This window comes from Megalobrama amblycephala, linkage group LG13, assembly GCF_018812025.1.
Source record: "Megalobrama amblycephala isolate DHTTF-2021 linkage group LG13, ASM1881202v1, whole genome shotgun sequence".
NCBI lineage: Eukaryota > Metazoa > Chordata > Actinopteri > Cypriniformes > Xenocyprididae > Megalobrama > Megalobrama amblycephala.
The window spans coordinates 4,753,805-4,779,154 of record NC_063056.1 but is presented as its reverse complement, the minus strand read 5'-3'; the positions used below and the strand labels follow the sequence as shown (position 1 = coordinate 4,779,154).

General features: G+C 40.4%; 1 protein-coding gene across 2 annotated transcripts in view; it reads left to right on the top strand.

Moving 5' to 3' along the window:
• The first annotated feature begins 7,274 nt into the window (after positions 1–7,274).
• wdr26a (WD repeat domain 26a) overlaps positions 7,275–25,350 on the top strand; it is a 29,711-nt gene continuing 11,635 nt past the window's right edge. Inside the window, exons 1-6 of one of the 2 annotated variants that reach the window (XM_048151802.1) lie at positions 7,275–7,911; positions 10,977–11,076; positions 13,953–14,009; positions 14,089–14,225; positions 17,643–17,740; positions 21,748–21,904. In XM_048151802.1, coding sequence (XP_048007759.1) covers positions 7,667–7,911; positions 10,977–11,076; positions 13,953–14,009; positions 14,089–14,225; positions 17,643–17,740; positions 21,748–21,904 — 794 coding nt within the window. In that variant the 5' untranslated portion in view covers positions 7,275–7,666. The remainder of the gene's footprint in view (positions 7,912–10,976; positions 11,077–13,952; positions 14,010–14,088; positions 14,226–17,642; positions 17,741–21,747; positions 21,905–25,350) is intronic. The other variant, XM_048151801.1, reaches the window with a different exon arrangement.

Below are 25,350 nucleotides of genomic sequence, written 5' to 3'. Positions count from 1 at the left end.
TGACAGAAGATCCATGACTGAAGACCAGATAAGCAATAAAAAAAAAAATATTAAATATATGTTAAATATATGTTAAATATTGTTTTTGTTACAATAGGACCAGCCGGGAGACAGAAGATAGGTAGTTTATTGAATACAAACAGAGTATATGGATGACAACAGGTGAGTAAACAGATGCAAGTTTGTGACTGATGAATGATATGAAGAATGACACAGTCCTTTTGTGGTTGCAGAGTGACAATGGAGAATGATACTTGCTGAATGGAGTAGATGACTTCAGACAACACTTCACACCAGATAGAAGACGAGGAGAGGAGCTAGGGTACACGGAGTACAGGTAAGTAGCCAGAGGAGTCCTTGAGGTAAGCATACAGGTAAGTCCTTTGATGCAAACGAGACCGGACAATGTGACTGTGTGTGAGTGTGTCTTAAGTAGTGCTGGTGATGAGCGTGCTGATGAGGTGCAGGTGACGGTGATTAGTATTCCGGGGATGGTGTGCGCTGTGATTGGAGGGTGCTGGAGCCTGGCGTGTCAGTGACAGTACCGAATGAATTGAGGTCCTCTGTCGGATACGATGTCTTCGGGGATTCCGTAGTATCTGAAGATAGTGTTGAACATAATTTCAGCAGTTTCCATGGCTGTGGGCAGGCGTCTTAGAGGGATGAGTCGGCAGGATTTGGAAAACCTGTCTACAACCATGAAGATGCAGGTAAATCCGTTGGAGGCTGGGAGATCTGTCACGAAGTCCACTCCTAGGTGTGACCAGGGTCGGTTGGGAACGGGCAGAGGAAGAAGTTTGCCGGATGGTAAATGGCGTGGGCTCTTGGACATGGCGCATTCCTTGCATCCCTGCACGTACCTTCTGACGTCGTTGGCCATGTTGGGCCACCAGAAGCGCTTTCAGCAGCGAGAGGGTTTCATTGACCCCCGGGTGGCCAGTGCCTAGTGAAGAGTGTGCAGAATGGATCAGTGGAGTGCGCCGTGCTCGGTTGATGAATTGCAAGCCCTGGGGGCAACCCGGCGGAGTGTTGGTGGAGGCATTGGAAGGAGGGAGAGTTTCTTGAGACCAGGTGATGGGACTGATGATCATTTGTTCAGGTAGGATAGACTCAGGTTCTTCAGTAACCTCATCTGGAGCATGGATACGAGATTTTTATATGATTTTTATATGATATGATATTTCTGGAGCCAGGACGGTAGGATATGGTGAAGTTAAAACGTGTGAAGAAGAGAGCCCATCGGGCTTGTCTGGGGTTGAGCCTCTTGGCGGCTCGGAGGTACTCCAGGTTATGATCCGTTAGGACTAGGAATGGGTGCCGAGCTCCCTCTAACCAATGCCTCCACTCCTCGAGAGCCAGCTTGACAGCTAGGAGTTCTCGGTTGCCGATGTCGTAGTTCACCTCCGCCGGGTTGAGCTTGCGGGAGAAGAAGGCACATGGATGGAGTCGGCTCGGGTTCCCCTGCTGCTGTGACAAAACCGCTCCAACTCCGGTGGTGGAGGCGTCGACTTCCACGACGAAAGGTTTGTCAGGGTTAGGGTGCACCAGGAGTGGAGCGGTCGTGAAGGCTTGTTTCAAGGTGTTGAAAGCTTCTGTGGCAGATGGAGTCCAGGACAGAGACTTGGGCTTATTGCGGAGGAGGCTTGTGAGTGGACTGGTAATGGAACTGTAGTTATGGATGAATCTTCTGTAAAAGTTGGCAAATCCGAGGAAACGTTGGAGCTCTTTGACGGTAGTGGGTGTTGGCCAGTTCCTTGATAGCTGCCACCTTCCCCTCGTCCATCCGGATGCCACTGTGATCGATGTTGTATCCAAGGAACTGCACTGAGGGCTGGTGGAATGAGCATTTCTCAGCCTTGAGGAAAAGCTGGAAGTCCCTCAGGCGTTGCAGGACCTCCACAACGTGGCGTTGGTGGTCGGCCATACTCCGGGAGTATATCAGGATGTTGTCAATGTACACCAGCACGAACTTATGGAGGAACTCCCGGAGCACCTCATGGATGAAGTCCTGGAATACGGAGGGGGCGTTGACCAGGCCGTACGGCATGACCAAGTATTCGTAATGGCCGGTGGGCGTGACGAAGGTGGTCTTCCACTCGTCCCCCTCACGTATCCGGATCAGGTTGTAGGCGCTGCGGAGGTCCAACTTGGTGAACACAGTGGCTCCGCGGAGGTGTTCCAGGGCTGCTGGGACGAGAGGAAGGGGGTACCGGAATTTAACTGTGATGGCGTTGAGAGCTCGATAGTCGATGCATGGCCGCAAGCCTCCGTCCTTTTTCGCCACGAAGAAGAAGCTGGATGCAGCAGGGGAAGTAGATGGTCAGATGTATCCCTGAGCCAATGCCTCCTCGATGTAATCCACCATGGCCTTCTCCTCCGGGATGGATAAGGGGTAAATTTTACCCCTTGGCACTGACTCACCCGGAAGCAGGTCGATGGCGCAGTCCCATGGCTGGTGTGGAGGCAGCTTGGAAGCTCTCTTGGGGCAGAATACGTCACTGAAGGTGACGTAGCAGGACGGGATGTCCACAGATCGTTTCTCGAGGGGACTCTCAACGGATGTGGCACAGACTGGAAGAATGTTGGAGCGAGGAGACTTGGGAACAGGCAGGTCGGAGAAACACTTGGGAAAGCAGGTTTCGCCCCACTTCAGGACTTCTCCAGTGTTCCAAGAGAGGATGGGGTTATGTTGCTGCAACCATGGGCACCCTAGTATCACGTCAGTGGTGGAACCCTCCAGAACCAGCAGTTGAATGTACTCGTGATGCAGTACTCGGACTTGTAGATGAACAGGTTCCGTGATGCGGCTGACTCGTCTATTACTCACAGGTCTGCCTGTTATTGAGTGGATCTGGTAAGTGGTCGGCGTGCTCTTGGTCTTGATGTTGAGCTGATGACAGAGGGTGCCAGAGATGAAATTTCCCGCTGACCCAGAATCGATGAGGGCGGATGCTGGAAGAGAAACATCGGCAGCAGTAAGAGTTATAGTCGTGGTGAGTGGCTTTTGCGTCTGGAAAGTAGAGATAATGGCACTCACCATGGGGCGTGGAGGATGTGTAGGGCATGAGGAGAGTACATGCCCTGGTAATCCGCAATATAGGCATAAATTCTGGGTCAGCCTTCTCTGTCTTTCTGTTGGAGTCAGCCGTGATGATTCCACTTGCATGGGTTCTTGGGCTGGTTCTGGAGTACTGACGGATTCTGGCCGGCAGAGGAAGGTGTTGTGGAGGCTCTGACCCTGGTGCTCTTCGAGACACGACTGCATACGAGTGGCGAAGCGTATTGACAGCTGGATGACGCGTTCGAGCCCGATGGTATCCTCGTATGCAGCGAGATGCAACCGCACTCGAGGATCCAGTCCTTGACGGTATGACGTCAGCAGCGCTTGTTCGTTCCATCCACTCCAAGCAGCGAGAGTTCTGAACTGCAGAGCATATTCATTAACAGACAACTTTCCTTGTTTCAAGTTATACAGTTTCTCACCGATAGAAGAATCCCAAGATGGTTTTCCAAAAACTTCCCGGAAGTGTTCTACGAAGCCTAAATATGTCTGCGTCACTGGATTGTTTTGCGACCAGGTGGAATCGGCCCACTGTAAAGCTTTGCCAGAAAGTTGTGAAATGATGAACGCTACCTTAGAGTAGTCAGTGGGGAACAGGTGCGGTTGCATCTCCAGGGTCAGAGAGACTTGCAGGAGGAATCCATTGCAGTCCTCCGCCGAACCAGAGTAGGGCGCCAGTTTAGCCATGGGACTGGCGTACGTGGGTGGTGAGGAAGAGGTGACGGTGGATGCGGAAGTGATGGTGGGAGCTGGAGCTGGCGGTGGCATTTGTGATGGTGGTTGCACATTGAAAGTGCGACGAAACGCGTCCACCAAATCCTGGAAAGGATCCGATTGACTCATGCTTGTGTTCCGCTGTTTTGGTCCGGTCTTCTGTTACAATAGGACCAGCCGGGAGACAGAAGATAGGTTAACAGGTAGTTTATTGAACACAAGCAGAGTATATGGATGACAACAGGTGAGTAAACAGATGCAAGTTCGTGACTGATGAATGATATGAAGAATGACACAGTCTGTCACGGAAAGAATGACAGATGCAAGTGCAAGTTAATCTCTTTATTAGAGCTTCACACCAGAGTTAGTCATAAAACGAGAAGAGACAGTAGCAGGAGAGTGGTGACGCAGGGACTTCGATGGGCAGCTGGAAATCCTGTGGTGAGGTGAGATGGTGTCGTGAGCCCGTGAGTCCGTGCGTCCGTGCGTCCGAATCCGTGAGTGCAATCCAAAGTGAGAGTCCGACGGAGAACAGGAACAGGAAACAACGACGAGGTAATCCACTCCGGGGAACAAACAAACACGAGAGAGCACAGGACACAACACCAGGATTCCAAACAACGATCTGACAAACACGAGACGAAAGACAAGGCGTTAAATAGGCAGATAATGATTGCACACAGCTGCCGCTGATCAACAATCAGCGGCGACGCCCACACAGAACAATCAACCAGACACACCCACACAAACACACAGACACCAGAATGAGACAGCGGATTGATCAACCGTGACACAGTCCTTTTGTGGTTGCAGAGTGACAATGGAGAATGATACTTGCTGAATGGAGTAGATGACTTCAGACAACACTTCACACCAGATAGAAGACTGAGAGGAGCTAGGGTACACGGAGTACAGGTAAGTAGCCAGAGGAGTCCTTGAGGTAAGCATAGAGGTAAGTCCTTTGATGCAAACGAGACCGGACAATGTGACTGTGTGCGAGTGTGTCTTAAGTAGTGCTGGTGATGAGCGTGCTGATGAGGTGCAGGTGACGGTGATTAGTATTCCGGGGATGGTGTGCGCTGTGATTGGAGGGTGCTAGAGCCTGGCGTGTCTGTGACAGTTTTATTTATCATATATTCATATTTATGTTGTTTTATTTGGTAAAAATTATTTTACAGTGTACTTGTTACACTTTACATGTAGTTAATGTAGTAATAACTATAAATTATGCATAATTACATGTAAATAACCCTAAACAAAACTCTAACCCTATAGTAAGTACATGTTCATTAATATTATTCAGCATTTAAAGGTTTAATTACACTGTAAAAATGACACCTTAAAATAAAGTGTAACCCTTTGCTATTTGCTATGATTACTGTTTATTATTTTTTAATAGTGTGATTTTAGTGAATTGCCTATTAAAACCAGATAGGGTTTAGATTAGTTTGATGATTATTATTATATTTTATATTCATTATACACCGATCAGGCATAACACTATGAGCAATGACAGGTGAAGTGAATAACACTGATTTTCTCTTCACCACGGCACCTGTTAGTGTGTGGATATATTAGGCAGCAAGTGAACATTTTGTCCTCAAAGTTGATGCGTTAGAAGCAGGAAAAATGGGCAAGCATAAATTTGAGTGAGTTTGACAAGGGCCAAACTGTGATGGCTAGACGACTGAGTCAGAGCATCTCCAAAACTGCAGCTCTTGTGGGGTGTTCCCGGTCTGCAGTGGTCAGTATCTATCAAAAGTGCTCCAAGGAAGGAACAGTGGTGAACCAGCGACAGGGTCATGGGCGGCCAAGGTGGGGAGCGAAGGCTGGCCCGTGTGTTCTGATCCAACAGATGAGCTACTGTAGCTCAAATTGCTCAAGAAGTTAATGCTGGTTCTGATAGAAAGGTGTCAGAATACACAGTGCATCACAGTTTGTTGCGTATGGAGCTGCATAGCAGCAGACCAGACAGGGTGTCCATGCTGACCCCTGTCCACCGCCGAAAGAGCCAACAGTGGACATGTGAGCATCAGAACTGGACCACGGAGCAATGGAAGAAGGTGGCCTGGTCTGATGAATCATGCTTACTTTTACATCACATGGATGGCCGGGTGCGTGTGTGTCGCTTACCTGAGGAACACATGGCACCAGGTTGCACTATGGGAAGAAGGGAAGCCCAGCAACGAGTTTGAGGTGTCGACTTGGACTCCAAATTCCCCAGATCTCAATCCAATCGAGCATCTGTGGGATGTGCTGAACGCACAAGTCCGATCCATGGAGGCACCACCTCACAACTTACAGGACTTAAAGGATCTGCTGCTAACATCTTGCTGCCAGATACCACAGCACACTTTCAGGGATCTAGAGGAGTCCATGCCTCGACGGGTCAGGGCTGTTTTGGCAGCAAAAGAGGGACCAACACGATATTAGGAAGGTGGTCATAATGTTCTGTCTGATCGGTGTGTATTCAAAAATATACAAAAATGTACTGTCACCGTATCTTTACTTTATAGATAATAACAAGTGAGATTTCAATGATATTTTGACCACTAAACTAGGAAATGTCCCTGGTTTCCATTTCAGAAATCTTCTCTCCATATTTTAAAGTCTTCTTTAAACCCCCTCTCCTCAGGGTAAAGGTCATGCCGGAGAGCAACAAAATACCAAAATTACCATGATATTACCATAGCTTTGAGGATACGCATTTCATGTTTTTGAGCATGGTACTTATTTAAATACATGACTTCTACTGTAAATAACGTGGTACTAGGTAATCATTTTGTATAGTGGTATTACTGGACACAATCAACCAGTGGGCCATGGTACTGAAACAAAACTTTTCTGTAAGTCCACTCCCTCCAAACAAGAAGTGTTAAAACGTTGTAATGCGAGTTCATGGTGTTACTCATTCAGTGTATTACCATCTGATAGCATCGTTGTACTATGGTAGGCTACTGCCACAGTACTAATGATAATAATATCCTACGAGATGTAACCATAACTTTGAAAGACTTTACTTTAGGACACTATGAATCTGACTCTACTGAAGACAATGCTTGCTTTATGTATTTAATGGATCTTCTATGCAAATTTCATATCCAAAACCGTTTTTTAAAGAATTTAAAAAGTATTTCAACACCATTTCATGCTAAGTAAATAAGAAATCAAGTAGGACGACTTAAATTTGCAATGCCTACTAATTTCTTACCCATATGTTCTTTTTTTCTTTTCCCTTCTATCTTTCTTATTTTCTGTCGTTTGCAAGTTATTATTAACTCATTATTCTCTGACAAGGTGTGTATTGTTGTTAATTTCTGAGTATTATACACATAAACTATGTATTATAAACATCTCAAACTCTATTTTTTGTGCATTCACTAAAAAAAAAAAAAAAAACTATTGTTGTTACGGACTGCACAAAGACAACATGCAGTCACAACTTTTCTGTAGTGTGGCTTTATGGTTCGAGATAGTTCAAGGTTGTTGCGGCGCTTCCTGTGACGTCATCGCGTACCGACGTCCATAATGGACTTGCAGCTGTTCAGTGACAAACAATAACAAGAGCAGCGAGCGAACGGCAGCGGCTTCCGTGTCTGTAATCGCACTGATATTAAGCCCGTGAGGCATCTCGACTCTGACATTGTCGGCGAGGAAACTCTGGCCTCCGCTGCCTCTTCCTCCGACTCGGAAACCGGCGGAGCTTCGCCGCCCCCGCGGAAGAAAAGCCGAGTCTCGGCGGCGGAGGGAGCAGGAGAGAGCGGGGCGTCTGCTGCCGGGATCACGGGCCTCTCTGCGGCGTCTCTCCCAACCCCCCACCAGCACTCGGCCATCCGTCTTAATAACAGCTCGCAGTCGCGCAGATCCGCCAGTGTAAACGCGTTTTATAACATGCAGGCCAACGGGACGGGAGGGCAGGAGCCGGAACCGCAGATGTCCTGCCGGAACGGAGAGTCCTCGTCCTCCGTCGCGGGAGCGGTGCACTCCAACGGGCTGCTGTCCTCCGCTAATAACGGGCTGCCGTCCACCGAGAGCCCGGCGCCTGACACCAGCATGAAGAAGAAGAAGCGACTGTCTCAGAGCGACGAGGATGTGATCAGGCTCATAGGACAACATCTACACGGGCTGGGACTCAAGTGAGTAGAGCTCAGCGCTGATATTATCTGCGTGTTATCATCGGGTTATTATTGGATTGGTCCGATGAAGCCATGATGCTGTCAGTGCGGCTTTCATGACGGTGTCAGTGGTGCGTTTGTGCTTTCGCGAGGGTTGTCACTGTGTTTTTGTGTTTTAACGATCGTGGTGATTCCGTGTTTACAGTGTGGTGTGATTAGTGTTGTTTGTAACGTGTCAGTGCTGTTATTGTTTCCTGACACTGTCAGTGCTGCTTTTGTGCGTTCACTGTAGTGTCAGTGCTGTTATTGTTTTCATAAGTCAGTGGTGTTTTTGTGCTTTCACGATGGTGTCAGTGGTGTTTTTGATCTTTCATGATGGTGTCAGTGGTATTTTTTAACATTTATGTGAATTTTATTGGTTTTAATAGTGTTTTTATGATTGTGTCAGTGGTGTTTTTGTGCTTTCATGATGGTGTCAGTGGTGTTTTTGTGCTTTCATGATGGTGTCGGTGGTGTTTTTGTGCTTTCGTGATGGTGTCAGTGGTGTTTTTGATCATTCATGATGGTGTCAGTGGTGTTTTTGATCATTCATGATGGTGTCAGTGGTGTTTTTGTACTTTTATGATGGTGTTAGTGGTGTTTTTGACTATTCAAGATGGTGTCGGTGGTGTTTTTGTGCTTTCACAATGGTGTTAGTGGTGTTTTTTTTATTTTATTGGTTTTAGTAGTGTTTTATGATGGTGTCAGTGGTGTTTTTGAGAGTTCAAGATGGTGTCAGTGGTGTTTTGATCATTCATGATGGTGTTAGTGGTGTTTTTGCGCTTTCATGATGGTGTCAGTGGTGTTTTTGTGCTTTCACAATGGTGTTAGTGGTGTTTTTGACTATTCAAGATGGTGTCGGTGGTGTTTTTGTGCTTTCACAATGGTGTTAGTGGTGTTTTTGACTATTCAAGATGGTGTCAGTGGTGTTTTTGTGCTTTCACAATGGTGTTAGTGGTGTTTTTGACTATTCAAGATGGTGTCAGTGGTGTTTGATCATTCATTATGGTGTCAGTGGTGTTTTTGAGCGTTCAAGATGGTATTAGTGGTGTTTTTGAGCGTTCATGATGGTGTCAGTGGTGTTTTTGAGCGTTCATGATGGTGTCAGTGGTATTTTTGTGCTTTCATGATGGTGTCAGTGGTGTTTTTGTACTTTCGTGATGGTGTCAGTGGTGTTTAACATTTATGTGAATTTTATTGGTTTTAGTAGTGTTTTATGATTGTGTCAGTTGTGTTTTTGTACTTTCGTGATGGTGACGGTGTTTTTTAACGTTTATGTGAATTTTATTGGTTTTAGTAGTGTTTTTATGATGGTGTCAGTGGTGTTTTTGATCTTTCATGATGGTGTCAGTGGTGTTTTTGTGCTTTCATGATGGTGTCAGTGGTGTTTTTGATCTTTCATGATGGTGTCAGTGGTGGTTTTGTGCTTTCATGATGGTGTCAGTGGTGTTTTTTAACATTTATGTGAATTGTATTGGTTTTAGTAGTGTTTTATGATGGTGACAGTGGTGTTTTTTTTAATGTTTATGTGAATTTTATTGGTTTTAGTAGTGTTTTTATGATGGTGTCAGTGGTGTTTTTGTGCGTTCATGATGGTGTCAGTCAGTGGTGTTTTTTTTTTAACATTTATGTGAATTTTATTGGTTTTAGTAGTGTTTTATGATGGTGTCAGTGGTGTTTAACATTTATGTGAATTTTATTGGTTTTAGTAGTGTTTTTATGATGGTGTCAGTGGTGTTTTTGTGCTTTCATGATGGTGTCAGTGGTGTTTTTGATCATTCATGATGTTGTCAGTGGTGTTTTTGATCATTCATGATGGTGTCAGTGGTGTTTTTTGTACATTTATGATGGTGTCAGTGGTTTTTTTTTATTTTATTGGTTTTAGTAGTGTTTTATGATGGTGTCAGTGGTGTTTTTGAGAGTTCAAGATGGTGTCAGTGGTGTTTTGATCATTCATGATGGTGTTAGTGGTTTTGTGCCTTCATGATGGTGTCAGTGGTGTTTTTGTGCTTTCACAATGGTGTTAGTGGTGTTTTTGACTATTCAAGATGGTGTCAGTGGTGTTTTTGTGCTTTCACAATGGTGTCAGTGGTGTTTTTGTGCTTTCACAATGGTGTTAGTGGTGTTTTTGACTATTCAAGATGGTGTCAGTGGTGTTTGATCATTCATTATGGTGTCTGGTGTTTTTGAGCGTTCAAGATGGTATTAGTGGTGTTTTTGAGCGTTCGTGATGGTGTCAGTGGTGTTTTTGAGCGTTCATGATGGTGTCAGTGGTGTTTTTGTGCTTTCATGATGGTGTCAGTGGTGTTTTTGTACTTTCGTGATGGTGTCAGTGGTGTTTAACATTTATGTGAATTTTATTGGTTTTAGTAGTGTTTTATGATTGTGTCAGTTGTGTTTTTGTACTTTCGTGATGGTGACGGTGTTTTTTAACGTTTATGTGAATTTTATTGGTTTTAGTAGTATTTTCATGATGGTGTCAGTGGTGTACAACATTATTTACAGTATAATTTAATGTTGCTATAGTACTGATAAATAGCCAGGATTGGACATAGTACAAATCCTGTAAGACCTTCATATAACAAAAATGAAAAAAACTCTGAATTTGAATAAAATCTGAAATCTGTGTTTTAATCATATTGACAAGCTAAAAGCAAAGTAAAATAGCTTGTTGCAGTAATGCATCTTGCCTAGCATAATCTTTATTAGGAGTGCCATTTGCTTTCTTTTGGAGTAGAAAACCAGATGAATTGGTGCTCCACACCGTTTATAGTGACTAGAGTGGGAGAGGTGTTCCTTTCTAGGAAATGAAACATTCAGGAGTTTATATTTTAATTACTGTTTTCATGAATCAAACACTGACTTGTTGCTAGGAGATTGGAACTGTGTGTGTGTATCTGTGAGTGTGTGTGTGTGTGTGTGTGTGTGTGTGTGTGTGTGTGTGAAGGAGTATATTGAATCAGTTCTCTAATCCTGGTGCTATCATGTGAAAGGAATATGAATACACTTCACGTTATTAATTAACATTTCTTTTTGTCATGTTTCAGTCAAACTGTGGACCTATTAATGCAGGAATCGGGCTGTAGACTTGAGCATCCTGCTGCTACCAAGTTCCGGAATCATGTGATGGAGGGAGAGTGGGAAAAGGTGAATCTTCACATGGCCTGTCTAGAAATTGTAGTTATTGAAATTTTGGAAATCGTCTAGAATTGCCTTAAGAATAAAGAAGGGAAGAAACAGTGTTTTGTGGCACGCAGATGAGACACAAATGCAATGCAAAGACGATCATTAGAAAAAAGTACTGTGATGGTACCACGGTACAGTGATGGCATCCGATTTTAATGCCATATTACTGAGTGATTGACGTTTACCGTAGTATTTGCATAGGACTAAAGAAGCTTAAAGAATGGCTTGGTATTACTCTGACTGACACATGTCTGAATAATAAGCATGATAGTCATTGTCATGTGAATCTTTTAAGTGACATCTTTTTAAGTTATATCTTGTCATTAACATTCATGCCTTTTTTAATATAAGTGCTGAATCTCAGACATGATGGACATTAAAAATAAAAGCTCTGAATTGTGAATTTTTATATTTTATTTGTTATCTGAAATTATCTCAATTTAACAACAGGCTTTTGAGTATAGTGAAAGCAGCAAGAATTGTTTTCCAACCATATTTCATACTTCAACTAAATTACTAAAACCGTTGTTAACAAAACTGTTAAGGAACCAGAATAAGTCACTGCCGACAGCCTCATGGGCAGCACGTGACATATAGCGGCGTTGCGCTTCGTGTAACCTCTCTCTCTAACTTCGCTTCCTGTCTGTTTACTGTCCTGTCATAATAAAGGCAAAAAAACTTACCAGCAAGCAAAAAAGTTGACATGTTTACAAACTAAATAGTTGTAGGTGGGTCTGGAGTCATCCTCCCCCATGAGAGAATTTTTGTGATTTTAACATGTAAACGAAGCATTCTGGTGCACTCTGACAAGAAAATAAATGGAAAAAAAAAAATTTGCTTCAAGTAAAAAAAAATAAATAAAAAAAATAACCCCTAACATTTATTGACACTAGGGCTGGGCATTGACACAAATTTCACAATTGGATTAGATTTTGATTCAGAAAATTGTGATTTGATTTCGATTTGATTACCTTCAATTCAATATTGATTAATTTGGGCCCTATCAGGAGGAGTACATGGCATATTTCCTTGCAGGAAAAGAAATATCTTACAATATATATACAAATGCTGTAAACTATACTGGGAACCACAGCTGGTACATCATTATAATATTAAAGGTTAAAATTAATTGATTTGTAAGCTACTTGCATATAAATTACATATAAAGTATCTTTAATAATGTTATAATAAAATTTTAATGACATAATTATGTTTCTTCTCATTTTTTAATGTAACGTTAGGCCTAAACATTTAAATGGTGGCTGTCATAAAACGGATTTAAACATTCAATATTGAAGCACAAATACAATGAATATGCAATAGCCTTTAGTGCTTCTTTCTAAGTTCATTTGTGTAGTTGACTAATGAGTTTTTGGACCCTAAACGGCTTTTCTGAGGTAAATTTGACGGTAAAGGTGACATTTTTACCAACTGTTTGGTGACGTCTTTCCGCGGTTGAAACACTGGTTGATCGATTACATGTGGCATGATAAGTTGTACTTCTCTTTCAACATACCTTCAGATGTTCATTCATATTTATTTCATGTTGTAACTAGTAAAGCAGAAGAAATGATCGGTTCACGTGCGCTCTGCTTGAACTGAAGCGCTACAGCGATCTGTCATGCCACAAAGCGCCAAGAAAGATCACGACCCATGTTGCCAAGTCCGCACTTTTCCTGCAGAATTAGGCTACTTTAACACTGTTTCCGCGACCCCAAATAACATGATATTTATTTCCTGGAATGCATATTTTACCAGGGGAATCCCACCAAAAATGCGGATTTTCCCCCGCAGAGCTCGATTTTTACCAGGGGACCCCCCCGAAACGCGATTGGGCTAGTTTTGAGTAGCAGTTTGGCAGGTTTTGTTGTGAAAACCTGGCGATCCTGATCACAACACCTAAAGAGACATCTATGGTCTCACTACAGTCTATGGGGAATAGCCCATTTTCGATTCCTGTAAGGTTTATTGTGCTTGCAATTTCACCCCAACCCCTCCACCCGAGGGGAAAAAAAAAAAAGAAAAGAAAAAAAATCACTTCAGATCCACACGAAAAGGAACCAGAACTTAAAATCTTTATGTATCATAAAAAATATTTTATTGCAATATGTAGGGTCTTTTTGTCTATAATTAATCCAAAATTAAACCCACACATCTTGAGTAAAGGTTGAGGGATTCTTTGCGCATAATCCAAGAAATGACTTCCATACCAATGTAAATGCTAAATTAAGTATTTATTTTCAAAAGAAAACAATGAAATGTTAATGTTGGTCAATCAAACAATGTATGGTTGAAGCTGTGTGCTCTCTCCACCTTCACACCTTCCCACCTTATTCCAATCTGCCCTCTTCCTTATACAGTCACCTTACAAAATCAGTCTCCTTTATATTCATCAAAAATGTATTAAATCATAGTTTAAGTCAACAATTAAGTTAATACACTTCAAACATTCAAACTTAGATGGCTCCAACACAGTAATTATGCCTTGTAATGCGCCTTATAATGCATTGTATGGTCTCATGAACAATTGTAACCACAGTTATAATACATAATAATACTAATCTATTCAACAACTTTAGAAAGTACAATCCATTAAAACACGACAGGCTAGAGTGTTACAGAGTAATTTAGTGGAATCAGAATCATTAAACAGCGCATGATTCCCATCAATAGCTAGTAAGATTACACCTTATGAGATGAGTGTTTCTAAACTTTGTCCTTTTTGTGTATGTAATGGTCATATGGGTCACAACAAACCAAACAAGCAACAGATAAGGGTTTGTCAACTTGTGAAAACTCAGTTAATCTGTCTTTTTTTTTTTTATTTTTTATGACAGGCTGAGAGTGACCTCAATGAGCTGAAAGCACTGATGCATTCACCGAGCGCTGTGGTGGTGAGAGTCCAAAGTCCTCTAAACATCTCCACCATCAGATTTACGAATGTTCTGATTGATTTCCTCCTGTGTTGTTCAGCGGATGAAGTTCCTGCTCCTGCAGCAGAAGTATTTGGAGTATCTGGAGGACGGGAAGGTTCTAGAAGCGCTGCAGGTTCTCAGAGCCGAGCTCACGCCCCTGAAGTACAACACTGAACGAATCCACGTCCTCAGCGGGTATCATACTTCAGTCCTATTTTGGGGGCATTAGAACAACAATGTCATTTCCTCATTGTTTTTTAAATAGCATATTTAGGTTCCCCTATAATGAGAAAACAAATTTGCTCTGACCTTTGAAAGAAATTCTGCCTGCATCCTGCCAACTTTGCATTATTACCGAGGCTGCAGAGAAAAAATGTTCATGCTTTTAACGGGGTCCTTTGATGCTTTTTTACTTTTTCTTTCTTTAGTGTGTAATGTTGCTGTTTGAGCATGAAAAAGGTCTGTAAAGTCACAAAGTCCCTCCAGCGGGAGTTCTTCTCTATATCACTGTCACTGTTTCTGAACTCCTTTAAACGCCTCCATTGTAGTCTTGAGTTTTCTTCCAGGAAACGAACACGTCACAATATTCCTTATTTAAATAATTCATACGCAGAATAAAGGGGTGGGGCCTGGTTGAGATTGTGTTGAAACTGGTGGTTATGGTAAGAGGCAGGACATTTTCCAAATATGCTGGAAGCACTTGACCAATCGCAAAACACTGATTCATCTGACCAATCAGAGTACATTGTGCTTTTCAGAAGGAGGGGCTTCACAGAGACAGGAACTAAACAGGGGTGCATTACCCGTACAACGATGTAACTCGCTGCTTCACTACCATAGTACGATGCATCATTGAAGAAATCAACTAGTTCGTCACGACTGTTTCCCGAAACTGTACTGTCGCGAATTTGTCGTTCAACCACGTTGGTTAATGATGTCACGCAGGTGGTGGAGTAATAACTTCTTTAAATTTAATACGTTTGAGATCGAATTAATGCCCAATTTTTTTTCTATAAAATACGGATATGGCATCTTCAGTCATAGGTTTCTCCGGCGTACACACATGCACACTCTTCAAAAACTCCGCTTTAAACTTTAATGGTGGAGACAACAAAGCCGAGATGCCTGTAGAACATCTAACCGTCTCATTCTTATACAATCTGTTCCAACCTGTTTACGAATTTGCTCAACTAATAAGCATTCATTGGGTAATCTTTAATTTTTATTAGCCCATCCTCCTTCGCCCACCCCAATTAAATCCTTATCTTTTCAGGTTTCTTTTTAATAGGGGTGTGCCGCCAGCTGGTCTGTTGCTTGAAAGAAACCTTTATCAAGACCAAAATAACAGCTTAATATCATTGTGCAGGTGCAAGTTCAGCTGAAGTGAGACGTGTAGTTTAAATCACAGAGGTCTGAAATCATGGTTTCATTCATATCGTTGTGCAGGCTATTCTAAAAACATATCTTAAATGCTTAATAAAAATAAACTATAAATATTTGTAGCTTATGTTTTGTGTTTTATGTGTATCGTAGGTGCTCACAAAATTTTAAAGTCAACATGTAATCCGCCTCTCTAAAATCAAGTGCCACACTACTATTGTCCTGTTTCTCTGGATATATGTAAAATCTGTTGCAAAAATGATGTGTTGACTTTAAAGGCACAGCAGCAAAAATTTGGCAAATTGAATTTTAAGTGTTCATGGACGAGCAGAAAACGTGTCATGAATAACTAAATTCTGACTGATTTTGGTGAAAAAATGAATGACATAATAAGTGGACCTCAGTGAGAAAAGTAAAATGATAAAAAATGTATGATATGGCTAGGGTTGCAAAGAGGTGGAAAGTTTCCGGTAAGTTTCAATTTGGAAGCTTAACAGGAATTTATGGGAATTTATGGGAATTAATTGGAAATTTTGGGAAATTTATAGAGATTTATAATATTTATATAAAATGTATCATATAAAAACAAATATAAACATTTTGTTTGGTCATAACATGAAATAACAGTTACTTATTTTTTGCATTCAATTAATTCTAATTTAGTAAATATGTAAATTAAATATATTTTTATTGCAGCAATTGTTATGCGTTATTTCAGGGTCACATGATCCTTCAGAAATCAGTCTAATTTTGCTGATTTGATACTTATTTGTTATTATTGTTGGAAACAGTTGTGTTGGCATGTTAGAATGATTTCTGAAGGATCATGTGACACTGAAGACTGGAGAAATGATGCTGAAAATTCAGCTTTGATCAAAGGAATACGTTTTTATGTGTATCAATTATTATACCATCATTTTAAATTGTAGTTATGTTTAACAATATTACAGTTTTTTTCTGTATTTTTGATCAAATGTGCATGTTATGGACTGGGGGAATGCACAGTGCATGCAGGGGGTGTGGCCTCAATAGCCCTGCAGTAAGCAGTGTGCTGTGTGAGGAATGTGCAGGGTAAAAATGAAACTAAAATTGCATTAAATATGGTTGTTTTAACCAAAATTATGATGCAAGATGTTTTTTTTCCAACTACATTTAAGTACCCTGTTATAGGCTAACCTGCAATTTTGCAAATTCCCATATATTCCTGTTAATTCCCATGGAAAGTTTCCAGCTTTGAAAATTCCCGAAATTTTGCAACCCTAGATATGGCCCATTTTAAAGGTCCTGTTCTTCGTGATCCCATGTTTCAAACTTTAGTTAGTGTGTAATGTTGTTGTTAGAGTATAAATAAAATCTGTAAAATTTTAAAGCTCAAAGTTCAATGCCAAGCGAGATATTTTATTTAACAGAAGTCGCCTACATCGAACGGCCAGTTTGGACTACATCCCTCTACTTCCTTCTTTAATGACGTCACTAAAACAGTTTTTTGACTAACCTCCGCCCACAGGAATACACAAGAGTTGCGTTTGTAGAGTGTGTTTGTCGCCATGTCGTCGAAACGCTGTTATTTTCATCCCGCAGTCCAATCACCGGGTCTGATTCCGGCTCAAATTGATAGGGTAAAATTAAAGACATGTTTACAATAACACTGAGCGCGTGCATCTCCACGTTATGGTAAGAGACGTGACCTTTCCGGGCAAGGAGCACTAAGCTGCTGTCGAATCACAACACAGGAACCGCTGGCACAATCAGAACTCGTTACGTATTTCTGAAGGAGGGACTTCATAGAACAAGGAAGTCATCAGCCCGTTTTTATGACAGTGGAAACAGTGGTATACAGATAAGTAAATTATGTGAAAAATACTGTGTTTTTTTACACGCGAAACATGAACACATGTTATATTGCACACTATAAACACAATCAAAGCTTCAAAAAACCACGAAAAACGGGACCTTTAATATGATTTGCATGCCATGAAGCAACACCAGCTCTGTGCCTATGAAAAACAATACTGTTAACTCAAAATATTAATTCAGATTCAGTATTGAAACATTTCCTCTGTCCCAGTTGTTTTTTTTATTATTTTATTTTTGCCGTCTAAACTAAAGAACCATTTCTTGCTTTAATTCACACTGAATAGCTCTGTGACTCCAGGCTGATTTTATCAGTGCGTAAAGACGATGCAGCTCTTGAGATCCATTGCTTGTGCTGTTTGTTTGCCTGTGCTGTAGGTACCTGATGTGCAGTAATTCTGATGACCTGCGTGCTAAAGCTGAGTGGGAAGGGAAAGGGACGGCCTCACGATCCAAACTCCTCGACAAGCTTCAGAGTGAGTTACTCTAAACCCGTATGAACAAACAACACCAGCCGGATCAATCCGGTTATGCTACCTAAATCCTGTCACTGAAAAATGAAGATGCTTGTGTTGTAATTTCTATGTATGGGCAAATCGAACTTTCAGAAAAATGCACTGATGATGCTTATACAGTAGTGGCCAAAAGTGATGTCAGGCCTAGGAAAACCGACATCTCTATTCAAATATTATTATGAATGTGTTAAAGATTTTGTAAGCATATTGCGTAGTTGCGCTTGGAGTTGATTATTTTATTTTTGATAACAATGCAATGAAATTGTGTAGACATCATTTTTGGCCTGGCTGTCATACAAAGAAAGAATTATGAACACATGCAAAAACAAGAGAGGACCAACCAAATATTAATAACCGATTATGTTGTTGCCAATGTCTGCTTTTTCCTTTTTGAGCTTTTTGTTTTTCTATGCATTTTTTTGTTTTGCATAGTAAAATAAAACCTTTAGCTGTAGTTTGGCTTTTTTTGCTAAACAATTTTGTCAGATAAATACCTTAACCAAATGTAGTGTTTTGTTCTTCCTTCATATAAAATATTTTCCTCATATTTTGTCATTAAATACAAACCACCTCCGGACAGCAGTTTTGGTCACTATTGTACACTTTAACCTGATTTATTAATTTACTTATTTATTTATATACAAAAGAATTGTATTATCATTGCACAATGTGGGAAAAAACATTGATGATGACAGGATGAAATAAATAGCTAAAACAGGTTGGAAGCTTACATGTGCAATTCACTTGAATTTTGGTATTTTTCTTTTGCCAAAGCACCACAGACTAACTAATTTCACAAAATTACACAGTTCATAAAGTCCACTGCTAAAACTTCCCCCCTCCAAAAATGATGTCATTATTAGTTAAAGTAATATTATAAAGCCCGGGATACACTGCACGATTTAAGCAATCCTTTAAGATCGATACATATCACACTGTGCGACATGGATCTATTAAACTTGGGTACGACACATGTAAACTGTACAATGATGACACCTGTTGACTCGTAGGCTACGATGCAAGTTTCTATAGAAGAATAAAACGTCATCAGCATTCAGTAGTGGTTAACAAAAAGACCATGTTGAATCACACTTTGGAAGTTGTAGTTTTTATGTGTGCTGAAAAAAGGAAGCGGCGAAAGAAGGTAAAAGAGCGCGAGGTAAGCAGTTTTAAGTTTTAGCGCCATGTCGCGTTGATTTCATGTCGCATTTTCATTGGCTGGTCAGTAGACGTGGGTCGTAGCAGCAAACACACTGTGTGTTGATCATGCTGAATTTCTGACACTGTCAGAAAATGATCGTAGGCAACCTTTGGTCGCAAGACCAGGAAAACAACCGTCTTTGAACCTCTCATTGTACGACATAAGACCACCGATTAAGAGCCACGATCACAGAAATTGATTGTTTCACGATGGCAATCTTTCGTCTGGGACAGCCAAAAATCATGCAGTGTATCCCGGGCTTAAAAGATTGGATAGATGTGATACTGGGCACAGGAAAAACCTATGAACTGTTTATCAATTAAAATATTTCCATGACAATGGTTTGTTTAAAAAAATTAAATTAATAATAAATTTCAGATCAAATTAAAAAAGAAAATAATAATAATCTTTTTTTTAATTATAATTGTATGAATAAGTAACGCATGACAAAAAATTACAAAACATTGGCTCAAATTATTTGAAATTCTCTTCTATGTTCACTTAAAGGTGCAATGTGTAAATTTTAGGAGGATCTATTGACAGAAATGCAATATAATATACATAACTATGTTTTCATTGGTGCTTAATGACCTTATATAATGAACCGTTATGTTTTTATTACCTTAGAATGAGCCATTTCTATCTACATACACCACGGGTCCCCTTACATGTTAAGTCGCCATTTTGCGCTGGCATGTTTCTACAGCAGCCCTAAATGGACAAACTGCTCTACAGAACACATTTGAATGACTGGCTACTCCCTGCTGTCTCAGGCGATGACATATTTGTCCTGTGTTGGCCACTGTAGCTTCTCTATATTGCAATTCGCACCCTCGCCGCTAGATGCCGCTAAAATTTACACACTGCACCTAGGAAAACGAATATGATTTCTATCTTTTAGGAAATGTGAGTTTAATATTTATGCATTATGTATAAGCAAAAGGTACGAGAGGCTGCTATATTGTGACTGTAGTCATAGCTATCCGCCTTATTTTTCAACACAGAAGTAAGCTATTTTCTATAAATGAGCAAAACTTTTGATTCTTCAGCCACTCAAGGTAAATAACTAGAAGTATAACAAAATGCAGTAAACGTTAAAACTATTTGTGCTACACACCAGTGTGTTTATAATTGTCAATACATTAAAATAATAATATAAGAAATATCAGTTTGCAGTATCAAGCAGCATAACAAGCTGTTTTGTACAGCTAAAAATCACAAATGACACTGGAAGCCACACATAGTCAATTTACAAATGGCCGCTCTGCTCTTATGTTACGAAATAAGGTGGATAGTGACTATATTCACAATACAGCAGGTACACCAGTGCCTTACTGTTATTCTATGATTACTACATCTTAAAATATTAAGTACACAAACTTTCATTAAATTATTATTTAATTTATTAGCGAATTCATTAAATGGAAACCTTCTGCTTGAAGTCTCTGACAAAACAAAAGACCGACCCAGATATCTGAGATTATTAAAGTATTACACTTTACATGTAGTTACTGTAGTAATAACTATAAATTATACATAATTACATGTAACTAGCCCTAAACCAAACCCTAATCCTACAGTTAGGACATGTAGTTAATTATTACTCAGTACTTAAATCAATAACAAGGACACTTTTAAAGGGTTAGTTCACCCCAAAATGAAAATAATGTCATTAATTACTCACCCTCATGTCGTTCTACACCTGTAAGACCTCCGTTCATCTTCAGAACACAAATTAAGATATTTTTGATGAAATCCAATGGCTCAGTGAGGCCTCTATTGAGAGCAAAGCCATTCAAACTCTCAAGATCCATAAAGCTACTAAAACATATTTGAATCAGTTCATGTGAGTTGAGTGGTTCTATCTTAATATTATAAAGCGACAAGAATACTTTTTGTGCACCAAAAAAACAAAATAAAGACTTTTCAACAATATCTATATGGGCCGATTTCAAAACACTGCTTCAGAGCTTTGCAAATAGAATCAGTGAATCAGAGCGCCAAAGTCATGTGATTTCAGCAGTTTAGCCGTTTGATAGGAGATCCGAATCACTGATTCGAAACAAAAGATTCATAAAGCTCAGAAGCTTCATGAAGCAGTGTTTTGAAATCGGCCCAGATATTGTTGAAAAGTTGTTATTTTGGTTTTTTTTGGCAGATCAAAATTCACATTATAATAAGGTAGAACCACTGAACTCACAAGAACTGATTCAAATATATTTTTAGTACCATTATGGATCTTGAGAGTTTGAATGGCTTTGCTCTCAATTGAGGCCTCACTGAGCCATTGGATTTCATCAACAATATCTTAATTTGTGTTCAGAAGATGAACGAAGGTCTTATGGGTGTAGAACAACATGAGGGTGAGTAATAAATGACATTATTTTCATTTTTGGGTGAACTTACCCTTTAATATGAAGTATAAACCTATTATTATAATTATCGGTGTAAACATTATTCACTTTTTAATTTATTCTGTTCACTTCTTCCTCTCTTCATTCCCTCTTTTGTTTTCTTTTTTACAGTTTCATGTAATTGTTTTTTTCAGCTAGGGTTCGGGTCAGTTCTATTTCAGTTCAGCCAATTCAGGAGATGAATTGAATTGTGGGCGGTAACCTAAAGAACTTGAAGGACCGGCGTAGTCTCAAGTCCCAGATGTGAATTTCACTTTATGTCCTGTGTTGGCTGAATTCAGATGAAACTGAGTCTAACCCTCCATGACCTCTATGCTCCATCTCTGTATCTGTCTGTCATCTCTCTCATACAGCATACCTGCCCCCGTCTGTGATGCTGCCGCCCCGCCGTCTGCAGACTCTGTTGCGTCAGGCAGTGGAGCTGCAGAGAGATCGCTGTCTCTACCACAACACCAAACTGGACAGTGGACTGGACAATGTGTCTCTGCTCATAGACCACGTGTGCAGCAGGTACATGAGGAAACTTAAATTTCCAAAAAACTCTACAATAAATGGCAAAGTCACACAGTCCGTGATGGACCAGATCATTAACGGCGGGTTCTTGTGGTAATTACAGTATGTCTGTCTGATGAAGAGCCATAAGACCTGAAACATCACATATTTGTGAAACATGACATTTAAAGTCTTTTATACTTTTGGAGCTGGGGTGTGCCAACTTTTTCTTTATTTTTATTGTTCGCTGTAGTTGAGCACCCACATTGAGCATTTTGTTGCCCGTCAGATTTTTTTTTTTTTTTTAATTTTTGTGAATTACAGTATGTTGGGCAGAAAATCTAAACGTTTTTATGGATAAGAAGTAGCAACTTTACATGGCCACTCGCTCTAATGTTAACCTAGATAAATGTGCGCTATTATTAGGCGCATATCCAAGTGTTTGCGCTGAGTTTGGAAGCTAAAGTATTAGCACTCTTTACTGCGAGACATGGAGGTGCCGGCACTATCACTTGCATTTTTTTCCTGATAACAGCAGAAAAAACGTGCATTTCTCTCTATAGCAGTGTTTATTAGTTTAACAAGTTTATTAATAAATAATTAAATTTTTTTCCACCACATTCACAGTTGTTACGCTTGAATGCGGAATAGGCTATATGTTATGCCTGTATGTATTAATCGCTCATTATGATTTGGTATTCCCCACAATATTTATGTAAGTAATTAAATTAATATAATTGTGCAGTTAGTCGGCTAATGGATTAAATGAACGACTACTAGTCTACTGGAAAAATCTTTAGTAGGGGGCAACCCTAGTATTGTCAGTATAAAATGATATGAACAAGATCAGACTCTGTTCCAAACCCTAGTGAGTTGCGTCGCCATCTACTGAATGCATGCTGTAGGTGCAGTTATGGCATCTACCAGCAGGGGCTGAACTAACTACAGCTAGCCAGCCAAACTTTGCCCCCCTGCTGTACACAAATGCTTCTAAGCTGTGCAAGCTCGGTTTTGTGCGTTTTTGCATTCTGAAGTGTTTCAGACCCTTTCATCATGACACTGTAAAAGTTTGCATAAAGTGTATTTATAATCTCTAAAAATTTAATATAGCTAGGGTTGGGCGAGATATCGCATGCAATTGTCACGTGCATTTCGTCAGTAAAGCCGGTTCCCTGATTACCGCTAAATCGCCATCACCTGCTTTCAAATGGAGCGGCATTTAATAGACAGAGCCGTAGATCACTGACAAGCTACGCAATATCGCGTTCATTATTGCAGATGAATCGCCTTCGATAATGAACGCGATATTGCGTAGCTTGTCAGTGATCTACGGCTCTGTCTATTAAATGCCGCTCCATTTGAAAGCAGGTGATGGCGATTTAGCGGTAATCAGGGAACCGGCTTTACTGACGAAATGCGCGTGACAATCGCATGCGATATATCGCCCGGCCCTAAATATAGCATAAAATTTTTCACTGAACTTGTCGCAGTGCATTTTGAGAGCCTTCTATATTTGAAGGATTTTTTTTGTGAAACTGCCTCAGAATTCAGCCACAACAAGGCATTATTGTGATACTTGTGAAACATGCTGTCTAGTTAGAACAATGTCAAAAGAACCAGTACCAAGTCAATACTAAAATAAAAAATAATACTAATACTAGTAAATAGGGCTTTTCACACTTGAAATGTTTAACCCTGGGTCATTCTAAATTCCAGGTAAACTCAATCCTGGGTTATCTTGCTTCACGTTTCACACTGCTCATAATTTACCTCAGGTTAAAGTCATCAAATGTATGTACAGAACAGGATTAAGCACTAAAAAGTGAACTGACAACTGGATTTATTGGCAGCGTGTACGTGGCCATATTGAATCCAATATTTTAAAACTCATTATACTATGGGCCTGTTGAATTCTCAAATCTGATTGGTTAACCAACATTCTAAGGTATGCAATTATTTTCAGGGAAACGCACGGCTAAAGTAGTTCTAGCAGGTCTTGACTGCATTGCAGTTCCATATCACTTCACCAAATGATTTCAGTTATTTCCTGAAATGAGTTAGGTCCTTACAGCCTACCACCGCAAAAGAACCAAAACCCACAACAACACCGACCAAGCAAATAAATATAGTAAACGATAGGATAAAAACAACAAATTATTGTCATGCTTTTGCCATAAAATACGTTTTATTGTGTCCTGAAAGCGCATACTCTCTCCCGCTCTCTCTCTCTCTCTTTCAAATGTAAACATATACTGTATAGTGCTGACACACACTCGCACAGAAACGTTTTTCAGCGCTGCTCTGATTAATTAATCAGTAAAATAGTTTAGCAACTTAAAAGCTACATGACATTTCTCACTAGCGAGGTAATTGTGCAGTTCTTGAGGTAGATAAACTTATAGTTTTGCTATTAGTAGAGACACTGCTGCAATGAGAGACGCACAGACTTAGGTAGGCTAATTCACATCTGCTTATTCTCTCTCTCTCTCGACTGCGTTAATAACTGTATCAACTGTAGTAGTCTCAGAGTTGCCTAAGTCTGCAGAGTTGGGCTGTTGCCGCAGGTTGTTTTTCATATCCACAGGTTGAAGTGACCCCAAGTAACATGATATTTATCCCCTGGAATGAGAATTTTACCACGGGAACTCTGCCAAAAATGCGGATTTTACCCCCCAGTACACGACTGGGTTAGTTTTGAGCTAGTTTTGAGTAGTAATTTGCAGAGTATTTTTGTGAAAACCTGGCAACCCTGATTAGTCTGCTATCAAGGCTCAAACCTTTGGAGGCTTTAGATGATATGCGTAAGAAAATTGTTCCTACACATGAGTGTTTTAAGGACAAATGTCTTGAAATACAACATCTGAACAGTGTCTTGAGGTGTGGTAACCATAGTATAAGTGGGATAATTGACACCGGAATGTTGAATTATTCGAAAATAATGCACACCCGAGGTGTAACTCGTGTGCATTATTTTCTAATAATTCAACAGCCCTTTGTCAATTATTACTTACTTAAACCTCAGATTAGGTAATCCAAATCCCCCCCAGTGGTTTGAGTCTCTGTAAATATACTTTATGCAACCTGGAGACCTTCTTATTCCAGATAAAATCCAGTATGTTAGTCTAAATCTGGGAAAAAAAAATAGATAGTCCACTTTAAACATTCTACTATATTATAAGTACTTACTACTTATAAGTAACTTTGCAGCTACATGTCAACTAACTCTCATGAGAGTATTGGTAGACTGTCTGCTTAATATCTGCTAACACTTTATTTTGATGCTCCCAACAGACATTCTGCTGACTATAAGTACATTTGCAAATTTATTCTACTAACTCAAACCCTAACCTAACAGTCTACTAGTACTCTAATGAGAGTTAGTTTACATGTAGTTGCAAAGTTACTTATAGTTAGTAGAATGTCTAACATAGACAATTGACCCTTCACAAAGACCCGCCCCCCTT